Source organism: Aquarana catesbeiana, linkage group LG13 (assembly GCF_042186555.1).
Source record: "Aquarana catesbeiana isolate 2022-GZ linkage group LG13, ASM4218655v1, whole genome shotgun sequence".
In the NCBI taxonomy this organism is placed as follows: domain Eukaryota; kingdom Metazoa; phylum Chordata; class Amphibia; order Anura; family Ranidae; genus Aquarana; species Aquarana catesbeiana.
Window position 1 is genome coordinate 100918783 of NC_133336.1, and position 21382 is coordinate 100940164.

General features: G+C 40.4%; 1 protein-coding gene across 7 annotated transcripts in view; it reads right to left on the minus strand.

The window, feature by feature from the left end:
• The window catches only part of RYR3 (ryanodine receptor 3), a 1082755-nt gene that overhangs the window by 184303 nt on the left and 877070 nt on the right, over nt 1–21382 (minus strand). For all 7 annotated transcript variants that reach the window (XM_073608696.1, XM_073608694.1, XM_073608691.1 and 4 more), the window contains 3 exons: nt 14181–14269; nt 12535–12663; nt 4603–4707 (listed from right to left, as the gene is read on the minus strand). In XM_073608696.1, the coding sequence (XP_073464797.1) occupies nt 4603–4707; nt 12535–12663; nt 14181–14269 (323 nt within the window). The remainder of the gene's footprint in view (nt 1–4602; nt 4708–12534; nt 12664–14180; nt 14270–21382) is intronic.

Genomic DNA, 21382 nt, shown 5'->3' on the forward strand with positions numbered 1-21382 from the left:
TTGTGAGGTTCTTTGTATAAGGCATCACACCGAAGACAGGCGACATGGCCTAGATAAAGAGATTGCTTCCTCTCCCACTGGTATATCCTTAGCTTGGCCCAGCCCTGCTTGGAGGAGTGGCTGCATGTCTGCATGGGGTCCAGAGTTATTTTTGACTGGAGAAGCAGACAGAGGGCAGATTTAGTTATATAGAATCACTAAGCAAGTGATAGTACATCTTTGTTTCATGGTGGTGTACAGTTAACTCTGCCCTCCGACTACTGCATTGTCACAATAGCATAGAGGAGCATGACAGAAGTCCTCTAGTAAGTAAAGAAAACTTTTGGCATCCCACTGACAGCAATACCTATAGGCACATTCCCATTTGTCAGGGCTGGGCTCTCAGCCCTTCCTTCTCTGTGCTCAGGTTGTTCAGCTGTCGGTTAATTGCCAGTACTCATTGTTCCACAGTGGTTCACCTGTTAATCATCTCCTGCTCATCAGTCAAGCCCACAGCCAGCCCCTTCTGGCTATTTAAACTGCCTGGTTCATTTCCTAAATGCCTTCACCTTGGTCAACATATCTAGAGACTCTCTCCTGTGTTCCTGTTGAAGACTTGCCTGGCAGACATCCCTTCTGGTTCCTGATCCTGTTTGCTACCTCTGCTGATCTCTGGCTTCCTGGTTTCCTGGCTTGTTCTGACTACCTGATTTGGCTACCAAACCCTGCCTATGTTTTGACTATGTTTATCAGTTGTACCATTTTTACCATTTTATTAAAAGGTGTGATTTTTACTGCATTTTCTGTCTCCGTCTGTTTCATGGTTCCTGACACTATTGTACCTGATTGTATGGGTTTGAAAATTTATGAAAACATGTCTTTGCTTATAAGGTAATGATGTATTGAGGTATTTTTATCATTTAGAATAATAGCGGCATGAAACAGATATGTTTATTGAACAAAAAGTTAGGAATCAAAATCGATCTCCTTTTTTAAGAAAATTGCTAAGAAATTGAATAGTCTTTACCACTCAACATCTGTGCCCCTCTGTAGGCAGTGAAACTCAGTAAAGATGCTTTACACTGTGGTTTTGGATTCCAGTGTCTCTGTTAGAATCTCAGAAAGTAATGCATATGTGGGCACAATTGGAGTGAATGGGGCAACATACAGTATCTCACAAAAGTGAGTAGACCCCTCACATTTTTGTAAATATTTTATTATATCCTTTCATGTGACAACACTGAAGAAATGACACTTTGCCAAATTGTAAAGTAGTGAGTGTACAGCTTGCATAACAGTGTAAATTTGCTGTCCCCTCAAAATAACTCAACACACAGCCATTAATGTCTAAACCGCTGGCAACAAAAGTGAATACACCCCTAAGTGTCCAAATTTGGCCCAATTAGCCATTTTCCCTCCCCGGTGTCATGTGACTTGTTAGTGTTACAAGGTCTCAGGTGTGAATGGGGAGCAGGTGTGTTAAATTTTGTGTTATCGCTCTCACTCTCTCATACTGGTCACTGGAAGTTCAACATGGCACCTCATGGCAAAGAACTCACTGGAGGATCTGAAAAAAAAATTGTTGCTCCACATAAAGCTGGCCTAGGCTATAAGAAGATTGCCAAGAGCCTGAAACTGAGCTGCAGCATAATGGCCAAGACCATACAGCGGTTTAACAGGACAGGTTCCACTCAGAACAGGCCTCACCATGGTCGACCAAAGAAGTTGAGTGCACCTGCTGAGCAACATATCTAGAGGTTGTCTTTGGGAAATAGACGTATGAGTGCTGCAAGCATTGCTGCAGAGGTTGAAGGGGTGGGGGGGGTCAGCCTGTCAGTGCTCAGACCATACGCCACACACTGCAGCAAATTGGTCTGCATGGCTGTCATCCCAGAAGTAAGCCTCTTCTAAAGATGATGCACAGGAAAGCCCGCAAACAGTTTGCCGAAGACAAGCAGACTAAGGATATGGATTACTGGAACCATGTCCTGTGGTCTAATGAGACCAAGATAAACTTATTTGGTTCAGATGGTGTCAAGCGTGGGTGGTTGCAACCAGGTGAGGAGTACAAAAACAAGTGTGTCTTGCCTACAGTCAAGCATGGTGGTGGGAGTGTCATGGTCTGGGGCTGCATGAGTGCTGTCGGCACTGGGGAGCTACAGTTCATTGAGGGAACCATGAATGCCAACATGTACTGTGGCATATGACCCCCCCTCCCTTTGGAGACTGGGCCGCAGGGCAGTATTCCAACATGATAACAACCCCAAACACACCTCCAAGACGACCACTGCCTTGCTAAAGAAGCTGAGGGTAAAGGTGATGGAATGGCCAAGCATGTCTCCAGACCTAAATCCTATTAAGCATCTGTGGGGCATCCTCAAACGGAAGGTGAAGGATATTAATGGCTCTGTGTTGAGTTATTTTGAGGGGACAGCAAATTTACACTGCTTTACAAGCTGTACACTCACTACTTTACATTGTAACAAAGTGTAATTTCTTCAGTGTTGCCACATGAAAAGATATAATAAAATATTTACAAAAATGTGACGGGTGTACTCACTTTTGAGATACTGTATGTCCTACCAAACACTAATAAACTGGGCAGCTGTGTTTACAGGCAAACATATTGTTGGTGCCATCTGAGTACCTGATGACAGACGTCTGGGTGGTACATGAAGGATCATGAACTTAATAGAAAAATACATTTTGGGTTGAGCAGCTTACATTGCCCTATTTTCTGCTAGACACCTAACAGCAGTGTTAATTTAGTCGACTAAAACGACTAAAACATTTTAGTCGACTAAATTAATATTATTTTAGTCGACTAAAATACGACTAAAACTAAAACAACTGAGATGACTAAAATACGACTAAAACTAAAATGGCATTTTAGTCAAAAGACTCAAATGGGACTAAAACTAAAATGCCATTTTAGTCAAAAGGCTAAGACTAAAACTAAATTGAAATTTGACTTCAAAATTAACACTGGTCTGTAGTGCATGTTCATAACTTAATAACATAATAAATAACATATTAGATTTTTCACTCCAGCAGTATATAATGAGTTTAATGTAACTAATGCCTTTTAAACAGGTACAACAAAAATATATTGATAAATATATTGATAAAAAAGTAATTGTTTCTAAATTCAACATGACTTTTCTTCTGAATGCAGCATTTTATGCATCTGGAAATGATATATTAAAGGCATACTTGACAAGAGGTCTGTAACTGCATTCTTGTCAAGAGCTCTGTATGTATAAGCTAAATAGGTTTAATGTCAATTAAAATACAGAAACCCTTTTCAGAATGAAAGGAACATATTAGAATCATCAGGGAGCGTGTTTCCCATGGGAGGCTCTTAAAGATGAGCTGTCGTGTATAAGGGTCATTAACGGTTATGAGGAAGATGCGAACCAGAGAGTTGTTTCTTTTAAATTGCAATTACTTAACAAGACACATATACCAATCCCAATTAACAGCCTATGTACCACTAAATAGACCCATACGAGGGAGATAGATCCTCCCAAGTCATCAGCTGAATGGTCGATTAACAGATCATTTCTTGAATATTATTTTCATGCTAATAAGTATTCACTTCAGGATACCTTTGTCAGACTTCAAAGAAATATTGTGTTTTCAATTGTATGTAATCATTTATGTAGCTCACATATATACTCAACAGATCAGAAATTGTACTGTATTGTTTTTGTATTTTTTTTTTCAAAAGCAAGAATTAGCCATTACATTTAGCAGATTTGTGCTTCCTAGCATGGATACCATCCAATTATGTGATTTGATAACACAAGGAGCAGAAGAAATTAAGTCACATGGTATAATAATAATAATTCAACTCTACTTTCTATAGGTAGACAGAGGGCTGGTGACATCCCTACTGGCTTTCACCATCTCCTTCCTGTGAACACATGAACATTTGTAGCCTGTTCATATTTATTGTCCTCTGCATACACTAGGAGAAGGGAGAGGATGTCACTTTAAGGCCCCTTTCACACTGGGGCGGTTTGCAGGCGTTATTGCGTTAAAAATAGCGCCTGCAAACCGACCTAAAACTGCCGCTGCTGTTTCTCCAGTGTGAAAGCCCGAGGGCTTTCACACTGAAGCGGTGCGCTGGCAGGAGAGGAAAAAAACTCCTGCAAACAGCATCTTTGGAGCGGTGAAGGAGCGGTGTATTCACCGCTCCTTCACCGCTCCTGCCCATTGAAGTCAATGGGGCAGCGCGGCTATACTGCGGCTATACCGCCTCTGTAACGGCGCTATGCGAGCGGTGTTAACCCTTTTTCGGCCGCCAGTGGGGGTTAAAACTGCACCGCTAGTGGGGGAATACCGCCGCTAAAACGTCGTTAAAGCGCCGCTAAAAATGGCGCCGTTTTACCGCCGACGCCCCCACCTCCCCAGTGTGAAAGGGGCCTTATTGTAATAAATAAAAAAAGTGAAGGTCAAATATGCTTATGTTACTCCAAACATAATTCTCATAATATAAACGGGTGGCTATATCAAACATTGCATATGCAAGACATTTTTCTTCATTTTAAGGCACATAAAACTATAATAAAAATGAAAAGCTACACCAGCAGTATTACATATTTCAAATAAGATTATTACCTGTGACAGTTTCATTTGCATGTTTGCAAAGACATGGAGAAAACCAACCACAGCATCCCATAGCCTACTGTGTGCCAAACTCTGCTGGTTCCCTATGCATGGACCCTGGAAACAGAAGGCACATGTTACATTATAGTTTCAGTTTAACTGGAACAGATCAACATATTCTGAATAAAAAGCAGGAAACAGAAAGCAACCTGATACCATTGCCATGATTTTGTGCTGTATACTGATCGAGTGAAAAAAAAAAAAAGGTTACACATACAGTCACTCTTTATTATTGTCACCTTGATGGTTTTTTTCTGACAGTTGCATAACATCCATAACTCCTAATATCCAACATACACCTTCAGGGTTCTTAACATTTTTAGATATTATAGAGCTAACACTAGGAGAATCAAATACATGTCCAAAGCACATATAAATGTTCTATACAGTTGTTATATGTTGTTTTTTGGGGGTATCAATTTGTGAGGTGGGCAATAAAAATTTGGGAGGTATTTTCCAATAATGGTAAAGGTATCCTCTGCTAAAAATATACTGGGGAATGAAATAAAATCCTAACAACAATTTTCTGGCAGTAATTTAATTAAGATTTTCCTATGCCTAATTCAGGCAAGCATTTGCTCCAGTGCCAGTAACATTACAGCCATGTGCAAATTCTGGTAGTTCCAACTACCACCACTTTAACAATTTGTTGCTGTGATAGCAAAAGGTCCATAAAGTAGAACATAACTGTATGTGAGCACCACAAACCGAAAATGCTATTTGACTATTTTTTTAATATTTAAAGCAAGTCAGATTATTCATTTAGCATCTACTTTACTGGCATCCATCTGCCCTTAGTTTGGGCATGCAGACAGGAAGGTGTACTTAGCTGAGAAAACCCCTCCTCCCCTTCTCTAGATGATAAAATAAATGCCTATGAAGACTTCTGAGATGTATGACATCCTTTTGGACTAGGCTTGGAAACCAGGAAGGAACAGAAGACATGTAAAAAAAAGTTTAAATCAAGTACATTTTATATACCTTCCTACCTATTAACTAAGACTTGGAGCATAAGCATTAAAAGTAGTTAATGATTAAGAGAATCAAGTTCAGCTTTAAAGAATTACCATTATTTTCCAGATTTGGTAATTAACCAAATCTGAGCTGGATTACAGAGGCAAACCAGTAGAGTGGGTTGTGAATGTGTCATGTACAGTATGCGTGAGCTTCCTGCATAGGGCTTTATCCATTCCTCCCTTCAGTTTTCAGCCAGGAGATTCCTCAGGTGAAAGCTAAATGTAAACTGGGAGGCCGGGGATACAGGCATGTCACACTCAAATATGGCAATGCCCATATTAGGAAATAGGGATTAGAACACTTGTCAGTTTTTACAGTTTTTACAGTACGTCCAAAGAGAAAATCCGTGCTGGATTTTCTCTTTGGATGTACTGGCACCTGGAGGGTTAAACAAGAATTTTGAGATTAGTGTGTTACTCTAGTATTGTTTCCCTTTTTTCCCCTCTCAATAACATACTCATATCATATACCGCTGCTCATATCCATTAGTGCTTATCATTTTATTCCACATGTCCCATAGTGGACAATAATATCCCATGCGTTTTTGAGATATATGTGCATATATGCGTACATGTTTTTTGCCCATGTGCTTTTGTTTGTGTGCAGTTGGTCACGCATGTGCATATAAATTACATTATTTATATATATATATATATATATATATATATATATATATATATATATATATATATAATTATATATTGCCTTTTTATATGGTTCCCCTTTCACAATATTTTTTTAATGATTCCCTTCCTTATCATATATACTCAATATAATATACCATAGATCCATTGATGTATATTGTTCACCATATTGTTCACCATTTTAGTGTTTATTGTTGATGTATACATACACAGCGAGTGACATCAAGCTGCTATGCTCCATCTGCATGCAGTGATATTAGCTAATTGTGTTGCGCATTACTCTTGCTGTTATTGCATCAAGTCTTTGCATCAGTTTGCCCTGTATGTCAGTCTTTTTTTTTCCTTTTCCTTTTTGTGTCCCCAGTATGCTGTTTTTTTATATTCATTATGTAATTTTATAAGCTCAGCACTTCCCTTTGTCCTGCTCATGTCCACCCATAGTTCCACCCAAAGCCCACCCACAGACCATAAGAAGCTCTGCTTCTAGAAACCTTTAGTCATTGCTTGAAGAAGGAACCAATCAGCTGTTCCGAAACGCGTCACATGTTAATGACATCACTTCCGGCTTGCTGTCCACGCTGGTTGCTGGTCTCTTCTTGCTGACGTCACTTCCTGGATTTGGCTTCCATGCTGTCTCAGACAGCCTTGCTGTTTTCCCAGTATCCAGGAGAGTTGTGGCTTCCATCTGTCGGCCACTTCAGAATATGCTACCATAGAATCACACCTGCGAATATCACCAAGACTCCTTGGGGCTACCAGAACGCCGGACCACCTGCCATATTACTAATATGATGCGCTTCTACCCATCCACCCTTTTGTAAGTATTTTTAACCCTTTTTCATTATTAGGTTATTATTGCTGTCTGTGTCCCCATTCACTCTTTCTTCTCTATTTGTCTGGGTTAACCCTTATAGTTGAAAGTGAAAGTAAAAAAAAACCCAAATGTTGGGTTGTCCCAAAAAAAGTAAAAGGGGGGAAATCTTTCAATAGGGACACTAGTTCTGGTAACCTGGAGGGGCACCAATGGATTCCCTTATTTTGCAGGGATTTCCTGTCAATTCTGGTTTGGCTATGGGACAGAAAGTGAAGGGAAATCTCCACAATGGTACACATATGGCAAAAAATCTGATAGGGGTGATAATTCACCCTTACTCTATCGAAAATTTAAAAAAAGATTGCCTATAGTTCTACTTTAAACTAAGCACTATGCATTGTATGTGGTACTGGTGAGTATGCTAAATATTAAATGCACTGGTGCTTCTAAACAATTTTACAATTATCATTTTAAAACTACAACAAATGTTAAAAAATTTGCAAATGGGTGTTTTACTGGCAGCTGTCCTTGTGGGTGAAGACATCTTTTCTCTTTTTTTATCGGCAGCTATGAGATCTGGCATATACACCAAAGTATAGTTTCGACTACCAGAAATTGGCTTTCATAGAATTCTCTTACAGATATTTATTGATGTTTACAATCTGCACAGGAGCAGGGCTGTGTTTATGCTTTGCCCATTGCACATCACAGCCACATCTTTGTACAGCACTGAAAGCAAATTCTTTCATGAAATACTAAGCTCCCAGTTTTAGCTGATAAAGGAGCAAGAAACACATCTCTATTTCTGTGTAAACAGAGATAATTTACTTTTATGAGAGTTGTTTTCAATAGTTGCCCCTCATCTACAGAATTTGCTATATTATTTAGTCGCAGTTTATTTTAAAAAAAATTAGAAGTGGCACATTACATGGAAATAGTAGGCAAACAGTAAATACAATTTATATAGTAAATTTAAAGTGATATTAAAGCTTTATGTTATACTTGACTGCCCTGTTCAGTGGTTTTGCACAGAGCAGCCCAGATCCTCTTCTTTTCAGGTTCCCTTCTGCCACTCCAGACTCCTCCCCCTCGAGCAGTGCACCAAGAGGAAGCTGCTTGCCCTGTGATTGACAGCAGTGGGAGCCAATTGGTTTCCGCTGCTGTCTCAGCCAATGAGGAGGGAGAGTCTCCATACAGCTGAGGCTGTCTTGAACATTGCTGGATCGGAGGGGGCTCAGGTAATAATTGGGGGGCCGGGGGGGCACTGCACGTGGCAGTTATTTTTACCTTTGTGCGTAAAATGAATGAAGGTAAAAAAACCTTCAGCCTTTAGAACCACTTTAAAGTTTGAGGTTTAAAAATTAAGGGGGGGGGAATTTCAGAAAACTGGAGCAGACAAGATCTGGAGCAGCTGTACACGGCAATCAATTAGCTTCTATCTTTGGCTTATTCAGTTAAGCTTTAATTATGAAACATAGACGCTGATTGGTTGCCATGCACATCTGCTGCTGCTCCAGTCTTAGGCCAGTCATACACAGAGCAAATTTCTTTCCTGAACCACGGGTTGCTAGAAATAAATTCTCTTGATTCCCCCATCAACACAGACAGTGTTGATGCAGGAATCCCTCCTACTGAGCCATTGTCTGCTCCTAGCAGGGGGGGACTGCCCCCCGTCAGTAGAAGACAGCGATTATTGCTAGCAGCTATAGCAGCCGCTAGCAATAATTACATATAAAACCCAGCATGCTGGTTGCACCCATGTTGATCGATTGATCAACTTGGTACATTCAGCCTGCCCAATCTCTGCTGGAGATTCAAACCATGTATGGCCTGCCTTAGTAAATTTCTCTTATAGAACTTTTGCCAGTTGATATAATACAGCCAGTAGCTTTACGTTTCCAATCTGAATTATGAAGGTGTGACCATTGATGGTTAAATTACATTATTTTGAAAAAAATATCCAACCCCATAAGTCACATAGATTAACAGATTTTAAATCAGCTATTGCAAACACCAGTGGAAAATAAATAATCCATTTAACATAATGTTTAAAGAATACCTATAACCAAGTAAAGAAGGTATTATATTGCCCTTTACTAATCCTTAGATGTGGTGAACACATTATTTTTTCAGACTATAAACTAGAGCATGGCCTACACATATGGAGGGGGAAGGAGCACCACTTTTACAGCTGAGCAGTAGTATGTAATGTGCTGGGGATCCTGAAACACATTCAGGGGATTTTGTGGGAAGGAATAAATGTGCAGGAAAGGTGAAGGTTTACCTTCCTTCTTTAAACCACTAATCCCCTCACCCTAATGTAATAGAACTGAGCAAAGGAAGACATGATTTAAACATAGTCTGGGGTGACAACCATGGTTCCCTAAACCCCTGACGTGTTATTTGCAGGAATACCAGTTTAAAATTAGAGTCTGAAAAAAGAAATCTAATGCAGCCACCACATCTACATACAGTATGTATGCAATATATTATATTTTTGTGCTTGTGTTTAGATGCTCTTTAATTCGGACTTTATAATAAAAAGCTATCTGTAGCTGAGAGCTCAGAGCACTTCTCAGTTATTTGAAAATGTAGATAGTTTTTCAAAATTGTTATATGTAAGGAGATAGGACAGGGGTCTGCATTGCATATGAGAGGGAGGGGAGCTGCACCGCATGTGAAGAAGTGGGGCAGGGGTTTGCATTGTGTGTGAAGGGGGCATGATGGTTGCATGCAGGAGACATTCAGGAGACATTATGCTTGAGATGGGGCTCACCTCCAAGACGACCACTGCCTTGCTAAAGAAACTGAGGGTAAAGGTGAGGGACTGGCCAAGCATGTCTCCAGACCTAAACCCTACTGAGCATCTGTGGGGCATCCTCAAATGGAAGGTGGAGGAGCGCAAGGTCTCTAACATCCACCAGCTCGTGATGTCGTCATGCAGGAGTGGAAGAGGACTCCAGTGGCAACCTGTGAAGCTCTGGTGAACTCCATGCCCAAGAGGGTTAGGGCAGTGCTAGAAAATAATGGTGGCCACACAAAATATTGACACTTTGGGCCCAATTTGGACATTTTAACTTAGGGGTGTACTCAATTTTCTTGCCAGCGGTTTAGACATTAATGGCTGTGTGTTGAGTTATTTTGAGGGGACAGCAAATTTATACTGTTATACAAGCTGTACACTCACTACTTTACATTGTAGCAAAGTGTCATTTCTTCAGTGTTGTCACATGAAAAGATATAATAAAATATTTACAAAAATGTGAGGTGTACTCACTTTTGTGAAATACTGTACATGTAATTTTTTACATCACTAGGCTTTAAACATCTCTGGGCTTTAAACCACTATGTAGCGTTTGTAGTTTTTAATGCAGTAGTTAGAATGGACATGTGCATGGTGTTGTATATTATCATGCATCATAGCTTGTCCTTGAAGCAAAAGGGTTGATTTACTAAAGGCAAATAGACCATGCACTCTGCAAGCACAGTTGCTCCAGAGCTTAGTAAGACCTCTTTCACACTGAGACAGTTTTCAGGTGTTTTAGAGCTAAAAATAGCACCTGGAAAGCGCCTGAAAACTGCCTCTCTTGGCTCCCCAGTGTAAAAGCCAGAGTGCTTTCACACTGGGGCAGTGCGTTTGCTGGACGGGAAAAAAAGTCCTGCAAGCAGCATCTTTGGGGCGGTGTAGGAGCGCTGTATATAGCGCTCCTACACCGCCCATGCTTATTGGAATGAATGGGTAGCGCTTCCAAAAAATCCTGAAAAGCACTTTGGAAGTGCCGCAACACAGGCGCTATTAACCCCTTCTTCAGCAGCTAGCGGGGGTTAAAAGCGTCCTGCTAGCAGCTGAAAAGCACCGCTTAAACAGAGGTAAAGTGCCGCAAAATCTAGCTGCGCTTTACCACTAACGGACCCGCTGCCCCATTGTGAAAGAGGTCTTAATGTGATGAAGTTTCACTTTGCAAAGAATACCCAATCGCATGCAAGGAAAATGAAAAACAGAATTTTTGCTTGCACGTGATTGGATGATGGAAGATAGATAAGCTTTCCCTCATTTACTAAGTACTGGAGCAACTGGGATTGCTGAGTGCACAGTCTATTTGCCTTTAATAAATACACCCAAAAGGGTCTACGCGTTGCTTTAGTTTATTTTTGCTTTATTCTTCCTTCATTCTTTGATTTAAAATCCCAATAATCAAACGATGCTGTTCATTTTCCTGCTGGATATACAAGCTAATAGTTTTTCATACATATATGCCTTAGAATTCTTTAATAATTATAAACTAAAACCGCAGATACAAATTAAGCTTTAAATCCACATGACTTGTCCATCAAATATGCATGAAAAGCTAAGTTGGTATGCATAAGTGAGAGAATCGTATCACATACTATATTGGGGCAATATATACTGTGCAGTATGCCTCTACAAGGGGAATCAGACCTGACAACATTATAAAAGATCTATATATCTGGCAGATGGGGATGTCAGGTCTTTATGGGGAGATTATGTATTACCAATAAGAAATGTATACTTTGTCTTTTGATAGTAACTTTATGTTAGCTTTGTTAAAGTTTTGTTTTGTGGCATTTAACGGTGATAAAGACTGAATTTGGCCACAGGACTGTACTTTACATTGTCAAAGAAACCCCTGTAATTAAACCAAATTGTGTGTTAAATTTACTCTTGATTATATACCAATGGATGTGATTATTTGTTCAGTTCAGATGCTCAGGGCATTAAAAATACCACTACCAAAAGCCAGGTTTGTTATTGGAAACCCAAGGCGCATGAAAGCTCTACAATAAGTTAGTGAGCTGCCTGTTTACAAAGAAGGTGCAAAACAAAATCAGGTTCACTAAATGTCTTAGTTCACTGGTTTTCTGATATTTTTTGCTCAACATTTTCCCATTTTTTAATAAAAAAGTGGTGATCTACAGTCAGGTGAAACAGATAAACGATGAATATGAATTTGAAGATTGAAAATAAAAAAATAAAACCTATACCTATACAACCTATAAAACCTATACAAGTGAAAAAAATATACTATACTATATTATTATACTAAAGGTTATTTAATTTGCCCCTATAGTGCAATAAGTAATCCTACATTTCAATACATTTTTAATATGTTTATTTTCAATACAATTTTAATAACATATAAAAAAATATATAAAGTAGCTGCTACTGAAACAAACAAATGGTATATATAGTATGTTGTACACTCTGGCAATGAAAACAAGACAAATTTATGTATTTTGTACAAAATACAAGAGTTCACAGCCTCCTGAACATATTTTTCTCAATTTAGGTTCTCTGCTATACAAGTAATTGAACATAATGAATTTTACCTATAAAGTTTCTGAAGTGAAACAAATTGAAGCGCATACAATTTGTAAAACAATTGTTACCTGAATGTATTCTGTGAGCGAGTTGAATATTTGTTTGGTAACAGCCAGAGACTTGGAAAAGTTGTGCTGTCCAGATTCCTCAATCACATCTTTCCCTGAGTAGTACCAGTAGAAGTCACTGATAGATTCCTGCAAAAGAATCACATTAGTTGTGGTTTGGAATGAAGAGATGTTTAAACTTACTGGGTTTGCACCCCAAATGTATACCAGTAATTTAATTGTATCTTTATCAGGGCTATCTACCAGGATAAAATAATGTTAAGCCTCCATAACTTTAGAGATGAGCATGGAGCAAAATACTATCAGTTATCCAAACCTACTGATCTCTCTGTAAAATGCATGCTCTGTAAAATGTCCTTGTATAATAACCTCAAATACTATCATATATTAAACAAAGTCTGTTTTTTTAAGCTGATACAATCTACAGTAATATATCATCTGAGAAGGCAACGTTGAAGTATTCCATAATAATGATGATCACATCAGAAAAATACATGCTTAAATGGTTATAAATACATACTTAGGCTGTCAAAACGAATTGCATTTAAAGGATAAGTTCACCTTTGGGAACATGTTACAAGTTCCACGCATTTTTTGGGTGGAACATGTAACATGTTCCCACTGCAGGAGCCGCTACACGCTCCGCTGCATAGAGTGACAGCTAGCAGGGGATCTTCTCCCCCCACTAACTGTCACTATTTTTTTTTAAAACGCCCGCCCACCTGTGTCAGTCATTCACAGAATTTCTTTGAATGTAAAACTACAAGTCCCGACAGCCTTTGCGGCTGACGGCTTTTAGTTCTCAATAAACTACCACAGCACTGTTAAATGCTGTGGTGGTTCATTCTCTCTACCTGTCAGAGTGTATCTGAAGTAGGAGAACACAGATACACTGATAGGTCTGCAAGAGCTCTGCATGGCACCCACAATCTGCTTATTGAGAGTGCAATGCTTTCTAAGCTCCTAGTAAAAAAAAAAAAATAAATGCACATTTTTTTTTACCTGCAAAAAGATGCGTATTTATTATTTTTTTTTTTTTGTGAACTTATCCTTCAACTTGTGAACACTGTCAAATTAATTTCAATGTGTGGTATTGAAAATATAATGGATGAAATAAAACTCTTTGGACAGAAATGCACAAGTCCTTACATGTGAGCTTCTGTCAATCAAATGCTGTGAGGAGGGACCAGGAGGTTGGGTGAAGCCACGATGTGTGTTTTTCTGGACACAGGCAGCATGGCTCCGAAGCACCCACTGTACTTCTCTCCTCTATGGAAGTTGTGGTTGGGGGCGAGGTTTGGGTGCAGTTGGGGCGGGGTTTGGGCATGGTTGAGGCAGAGAGTTGGACAGAGAGGGTGAGTTCCTGCACCTATTCTCTGAGAAACACTCACATTGTCATTGTATGAGGTGAGACCAAACCACAAAAAAAGCTGCTGAATAAACCTGCTAAAGCAAAGCAGATTTAGGAGAGGTTTTCCTTCTCTATCATTTTTGTTCTTTGTGTAGTAAATATTTTTTGTGTCATGGACCATAGGAAAGACCTTTTCTGACAACTGGGCTCCAAATAATGTTATTTACGTAGAGAGGCTGCCTGATGGATAACATGCAGTACCTGAGCACAAGCATAAAAAACATGCTTTAATTACCTGGAGACGGAGAAGATAATCCACGGTGCTAATAATAATATTTACAGTAGTGGTATTGCCCATCTGGGTTCTGAGGAAATTCTGAAAGTCTTAAAAAAATAAAAAAAAGTATGAAAATACATTCAATAAGTCTGCATTAAAAAAGGGAACGTGGTAACAGATGTGCTGTGTATCTTCTATTAAATATACAAGAAATTAATCTTCCACTCCAGTTTTTGTAGATTTTACACAAACCTGTTCTGCTGTGCATACATTGTTTTTTGTTTTTTCTTTTATAAGGATGAGCACATTGGTAGGATTCTAGCATTTTTACTTTAGATCCTATGCAGATTCTTGTAAAGTCCATGTACTTAGGGCTGCATGTAAAAGCACATATGAATGATGACACTTAACCATGTTATTTTAATATAAATGAAATAAAAATGCATAATGGACATGTGTTGCTGCCTGGTTGCTATGAACAACTACCATTGATCTATAGAGTTTACCAATCAGTAGCCTGCAAAGGAAAATATGGCTACATTTTCCTTAACCACTTAAGGACAGAGCCCCGTTTTGAGATTTGGTGTTTACAAGTTTAAAACAGGTTTTTTTGTTAGAAAATTACTTAGAACCCCCAAACATTATATATTTTTTTTCTACCACCCTAGAGAAAAAAAAGGTGGTCACAATACTTTCTGTCACACCGTATTTGCGCAGGGGTCTTACAAGCGCACTATTTTTGGAAAAAATACACTTTTTGAATTAAAAAAATAGGACAACAGTAAAGTTAGGCCAGTTTATTTTTATATTGTGATAGATGATGATACACAAAGTAAATTGATACCCAACATGTCACGCTTCAAAATTGCGCCCACTCGTGGAATGGCGACAAACTTTTACCCTTAAAAATCTTCATAGGCGATGTTTAAAAAATTCTACAGGTTGCATATTTTGAGTTACAGAGAAGGCCTGGGGCTAGAATTATTGCACTCGCTCTACCAATCGTGGTGATACCTCACATGTGTGGTTTGAACACTGTTTTCATATGCAGGAGCTACTCACGTATGCATTCGCTTCTACACGCAAGCTCGGCGGGACGGGGCGCGTTAACATTTTTATTTTTTTTCTTATTTACTTTGTATTCTTTATTTTTACACTGTTCTTTTAAAAAGAAAATTGTGTCACTTTTATTCCTATTACAAGGAATGTAAACATCCCTTGTAATAGAAAAAAAGCATGACAGGACCTCTTCAATATGAGATCTGGGGTCAAATAGTCCTCAGATGTCATATTTACACTAAAATGTAATAAAAAAATGTTGATTGAAAAAAAATGTTTTTTAAAAATGTCCCTTTAAGAGCTATGGGCGGAAGTGACGTTTTGACGTCACTTCCGCCCTGCAATGGTATGGAGCTGGGTGGGGGCCACCTTCCCCTCACTCAGCTCCATACCACACAGGGAGAAGGATCCGATCACCTCCGCCCCTGCTGGCGGCTACGGTAAGTGGCGGAGGGCACCAGAGCGCAGCAGGAGGGGGGCCCTCTTCCGCCACCTATAAAAGTGATCTCGAGGGGAATCCGCCACAGAAACCACCTTTATTTGAAAGCCGAACGCCCGCTGAAGAAGTGGATACTGGGGTTATGGCAGCTAGCTGGCAGTCGGCAAGTGGTTAAATTCCAACCTTACCTTTTCTTTTTTTCCATCCACAGCCAGGCCCCCATTGTGCTGACCCATACTAGATTCATTTTCCTGCACAATTTCGTTTCACCACTAGTTAAAGACATGGTATATTTTTTCATAGTCTGCACCAATGTAACTCTGCATATACCATGCCTGGCCAATGCCACTGGAAACTGCAAATCACTGAAATAGACACCACTACTCCAGTAATCTCCACTGGCTTCTGAGTCCTGTGTTGAGAGGCTGGCCTGATGCTTCGTGAACACAAGAGGTTGGCCCCTTAGCACAAGCACTTTTCAAAGAATGCTTTGCATTTTCTGAATGAATGGAAAGATTCTCTGATTGAACAAGGTAGAGAGAGTCACCACCATGTCTGTTCACCTCATCCAATTAGAGAATCCTTTATATTCATTCAGAGAATGCTTTGCATTCTCTGAATGGCGCCCATGCTGAGCAGTCTGCCTCTTGTGTTCACAATGCATCAGGTCGGAAGTAAGTGGAGATCACTGTAGAACTGGTGTCTACTACAGTGATTTCCACCTTCTAGGGGCAAGCTGGACTAATGTATTTAAGTAAAAATATACCATGTCTGAAATTTTTCTTTAATTTAGAAACTGCAGGGACCACCCATAGACCTGCCAAATTTCTACCCTGAACAACATTCATCAAGCAGCCCTTAATTAGACTAAGCTGTCAACAATGGCCTGCCCATCACATCCATTGGCTACCTGTGTCTCTCAATCTTGCCTTCCTTCGATCATGTGTAGGAGTGGTTTTATTGTGGAATGTCACAAGTGTATTTTTTTTCCGAATTCATGAGTGGGCGTTACCTTTTGAGGACTAAATGAAAAAACAGTCCATTTTGCAATGCTCACTTCTACTGTAGGATATGTATCCTAACACACGCTACTACAGTCATGCTGTAATCTCTGCTAGGAAAGCTAAAGATCTAGTTCATCTGGGCACATTCAGGGCATTCAAGAAATCACTACTACTACTATGTCTAGCCTCCCTGGCGGTATGATTATTTCGGATTTTAGGTGCTGAAAGCGGTACAATTATTTTGCATGGAAATTTGGCGTTTTATATTGTAGGTCTGTAATTCTTAACAATAACACACTTAAATCTGTCCAAACAAGAGTCTAGTAGATATCCCGGGTATGATAAAGTTTGAAACACAAAAACATAAATTATAATATAATAAATAAAAATAAATAATTAAAAAAAAAAAAATTAATAATAAAATAAATTTCCCCACGATTCACTATCGCTCAATTCTGCAAGTGTTCTAATTTACTATCGCTGTTTTCTAGCTGGTCTAAAGCCACTTTTGATGTAAAGGGACACTTTTTGGTTGCTATGGACAATCTCCAGTTTCCAGGCAGAAAGAACAGTATATATAACATAAAACTGCATGCAGGGCATTGAACAAAGCACTGGGGACAAAAGAGATGTGAAATCATTTCATACAGTACTGTAATCAGTAAGATTACAGTACTGTATGTGTTATGGTTTTTACACTTTTTTGAATTTGCCGCCAGGCTCCGCCCCCGTGCATCGCGCCGCTCGCAGGGAACGGAGCCTGGCACGGAGAGGCTTCGGAGGAGGACGGAGCCCACGGACACTGCGGGGGACATCGCAGGATCCCAGGGACAAGGTAAGTAAAAAGCCTCACCAGGATCCTGTGATGTAATCCCGAGTGTGGCTCGGGGTTACCGCTAATGGTCCTGAATTTTAACCCCGAGCCACACTCGGGAAAACCGCCAGGGAGGCTACAGAAAAAGAGATTTCCTCTCCAAATATGGAAAGGTTTCTTCACAGTAGGAGCTGTGAAATGTGGAATAGACTACCTCCAGAGGTTGCTCTGGCCAGCTCAGTAGATTGCTTTAAAAAAGGCCTGGATTCTTTCCTAAATGTACATAATATAACTGGGTACTGACATTTATAGGTAAAGTTGATCCAGGGAATATCCGATCGGCTCTTGGGGGATCAGGAAGGAATTTATTCCCCTGCTGTGGCACATTGGAGCATGCTTTGCTGGGGTTTTTCGCCTGCCTCTGGATCAACTGTGGGTACAGGATTGTGTATATGGGATTTTATGGATTATTTTTTTTTTTTTTGGTTGAACTAGATGGACTTGTGTCGTTTTTCAACCTGACTAACTATGTAACTATGTAACTACAGACACTTTTCTGGCACTATGGCCTTTTAAATTGGTGTGCGCCTGGTTCAAAAATACCTGCTTCCCATTTTGGTAACTTTACCGACACATGTGGCAGATTCAAGTAGTTCTTGCATCATTTGTGCAAAGTGGCACTAATAATGCACCAAATTAAAAAATAATTACTGGAGGTAATTAAGACGTGCTCTAAGTTGGCATACAGAGCAAGGCAAAGTGTCTGTTCCTGTACATAGTGTAACAGAGCGGCGTAATTGTTGCCACTACCCTCTCCCTGTCACTAGTTGTTAAAGATGCTGTGGTCTTTACAGCCTCCTAGCAACCAGTGATGCTGCAGTGGGCAGAGCCTGATAAGAAAGCTAAAACACTCTGGAGTTGATTTACTAAAGGCAAATAGGCTGTGCACCTTGCAAAGTGCAGTTGCATTCTACATGTGCAGTTGCTCCAGAGCTTGGTAAATGAGATAAAGCTTCAATTTGCAAAGAGTACCCAATTACATGCAAAGAAAAAAAGAAAACTGCATTTTTGCTTGCACATGATTGGATGATGGAAAACAGCAGAGCTTCTGCTTATTTACTAAGCTCTGGAGCAACTGCACTTTGCAAAGTACACAGCCTATTTGCCTTTAGTAAATCAACCTGTCGTATTTAGTAAATAAGACGCGTGGCCACTCACTAAAATTAGAATGAAAAGAGGTTTAACTTTAAACTGCGTAGAGGGTTCTTTGCTGTAAGAGCGATAAGGATGTGGAATTACCTTCCACAGGCGGTGGTCTCAGGGATATACAATGTAATACTGACATATAATCACACACATAGGTTGGACTTAATGGACTTGTGTCTTTTTTTAACCTCACCTACTATGTAACCTACTATGTAACTATGTAACCCCCATGTCCCCTTGAGGTTCACTCTCTCCTTGTAATTGACAGCTGACAGTGGGCGGTTCTATTGCTAATTGCAGGATGTCTATTAGCTAGAAATCCACCCACTGCCTGCTGTCAATCACAAAGGGAGTGGACCCGATGGGCAACTATTGTCTGTGAATCTCCATCAGGCCCAACCCCCACAAATACAAAACACCCCAGTGCTGAGCTGTCTATGTGGCAGCTGCAGTGGCGAAGAGGTAGCGCAGTTGCACTATAGCCAGAGTGTCTGTATGGATACTCCAGCCTCAGTGTGCTTCCAAACGCAGTGAATGGCCAAGATTCATGTACTTGTCTAAAACAGGTACATGAATCTGTTACTAGCACCGACATTTGTCATGTGGAGGCATGGTGTTTCTTAGAAGCACTTTATGAATCCCCTGATTATTTTCTTTTTATCATACTGCATTGACTATCATTAATACTGTGGTACATATTTACTAATTACAAGTGACATGTGAGTGATGGGACACTCAACTCTGATCATGGTTTATACAGAAGAAGTCCTGAGTTAGATCAAACGAAAAGAAGATAACTCCTTTGTATTGGATAGGAGCAGCATGCTTAGCGACATCTGAACTCTGCATTTTTTGCTACTAACCACTGAACTCTGCGTTTCTTGATACTGAACTTTGCATTCTTCGATGCTGACTACTGAACTTTGTAGTCCTTGCTACTGACCACTGACCTCTGCGCTACTTACTACTGACCGCTTAGTGCTTGTTATTACGGACTACTGAACTGTGCATCGCTTACTATTGATCCCTGTGTTCTGCTTTACTTACTACTAACCACTGAACTCTGCGTTACTACTGATGAATGAACTAAGCGCCATTTACTACTGACCCCTGAACTCTGCGTTCCTCAAATTCTTTGTTCCTCGCTGCAGACCATTTGCTTCACTTTCTTTGCTACTAAAGTCTGTGTTCCTTGTTATTGACCACTGGACTATGCACCGCTCACTACTGACCACTTAACTTGGCCCTCCTCGGTATTGACCACTGGACTCTGCACTTCCCACTACTGAGCCCTGAACTCTGCACTTCTCACTACTGACACCCAAAACTCTACAATATTTACTACTGACCACTGAACTGTGTGTCGCTTACTATTAACCCCTAAACTCCACATTACGTACTACTGACCACTAAACTTTTCATTGCTTATTACTGATTAATGGACACTGTGATACTGAGTATTGACCACTGAACTCTTCATTACTTATTAATGACCACTGAACTATGTGTCACTTACTGTCGACCACTGAACTCTGAGCTCCTAGTGACTGAGTACTGAACTCTGCATTACTTACTACTGATCAATGAACTCTGCATTACCACTGAACTACGCGTCACTTACTATTGACCACTGAACTACGCATCACTTACCATGGACCACTGAACCAGCATTACTTACTTCTCATCAATGAACTCTGCATTACTTGCTACTAATCAATGAAATTTGTGTCAATTATTACTGACCAAAGAATTATGTGTTTCTTGCTACTGACCACTGAACTCAACATTTCCTGCCACTGAAGTTTTCCTTCCTCGCAGCTGACAACTCGACTCTGCATTACTACTGACCACTGAACTCTGCGTTCCTTGCTACTGACCACTGAACTCTGCGATACTCATTACTGACCCCTGAACTCCACGATACTTACTACCGACAACTGAACTGAACTCTGTATTTACCTATGTAGCACCCTCTACCTTAGGTTGGTAGGTGCTAGAGTAGCGGGTTTGTTTGTACTGTCAGCGCAGGTAAATTTAGGCAGGCCTATGCTGTGGACGCCTCCTCTGGTTTTCAAAAGGTTCTGAAAAAGAGGCAGGGCAGAGACCTGGAGTGACATGGGGTGTAAGTGGGAGCCCTGACTAATCCCCAACTAGGATTGGCAGGGGACAGGCCTCCTATATATACCCATGGTCAGCCTGCTGTGGGAGGAGTTGTCGGGTAAAAAAACTGAATGATGGAGTGTTGGACTGTTGTGGTCTGAGGGAACCCCCTTTCTGGGGGGGGGGTTAACTCAGGCCTGGAGCTCAGGAGCTGGGAGGGAGCCTCTCTTTACACTGTCATTGAGAGGTGCCCTGGAACAGGAGAAGGAAGAGGACAGTTGGGAGCACTTCCAGGAAAGTCATTCAGGAGGGATCCATGCTGGAGTCGGTGAGTGAGAAGCACAGTGTGAAGCTCTGGGAGAGAAATGCCAGGATTTGAATGTGGAGCCAGAGGCAAAGACTGTGATGTTGTTTTGGAGTCAAGGCATTGCAGCCACGAGGGCTGGCAGGATTTGCATCTGACGTGCTGGGATCAGTAGTCCACGAAGTGTCAGTTAGCACATGTATTCTTCTCTACTAAAATGGTTGCTACCTCAAAAGGAGACTGCAGACCCCTGCCTGTAATGGGCTACTAGGAAAACATTAGGACTTATTCAGA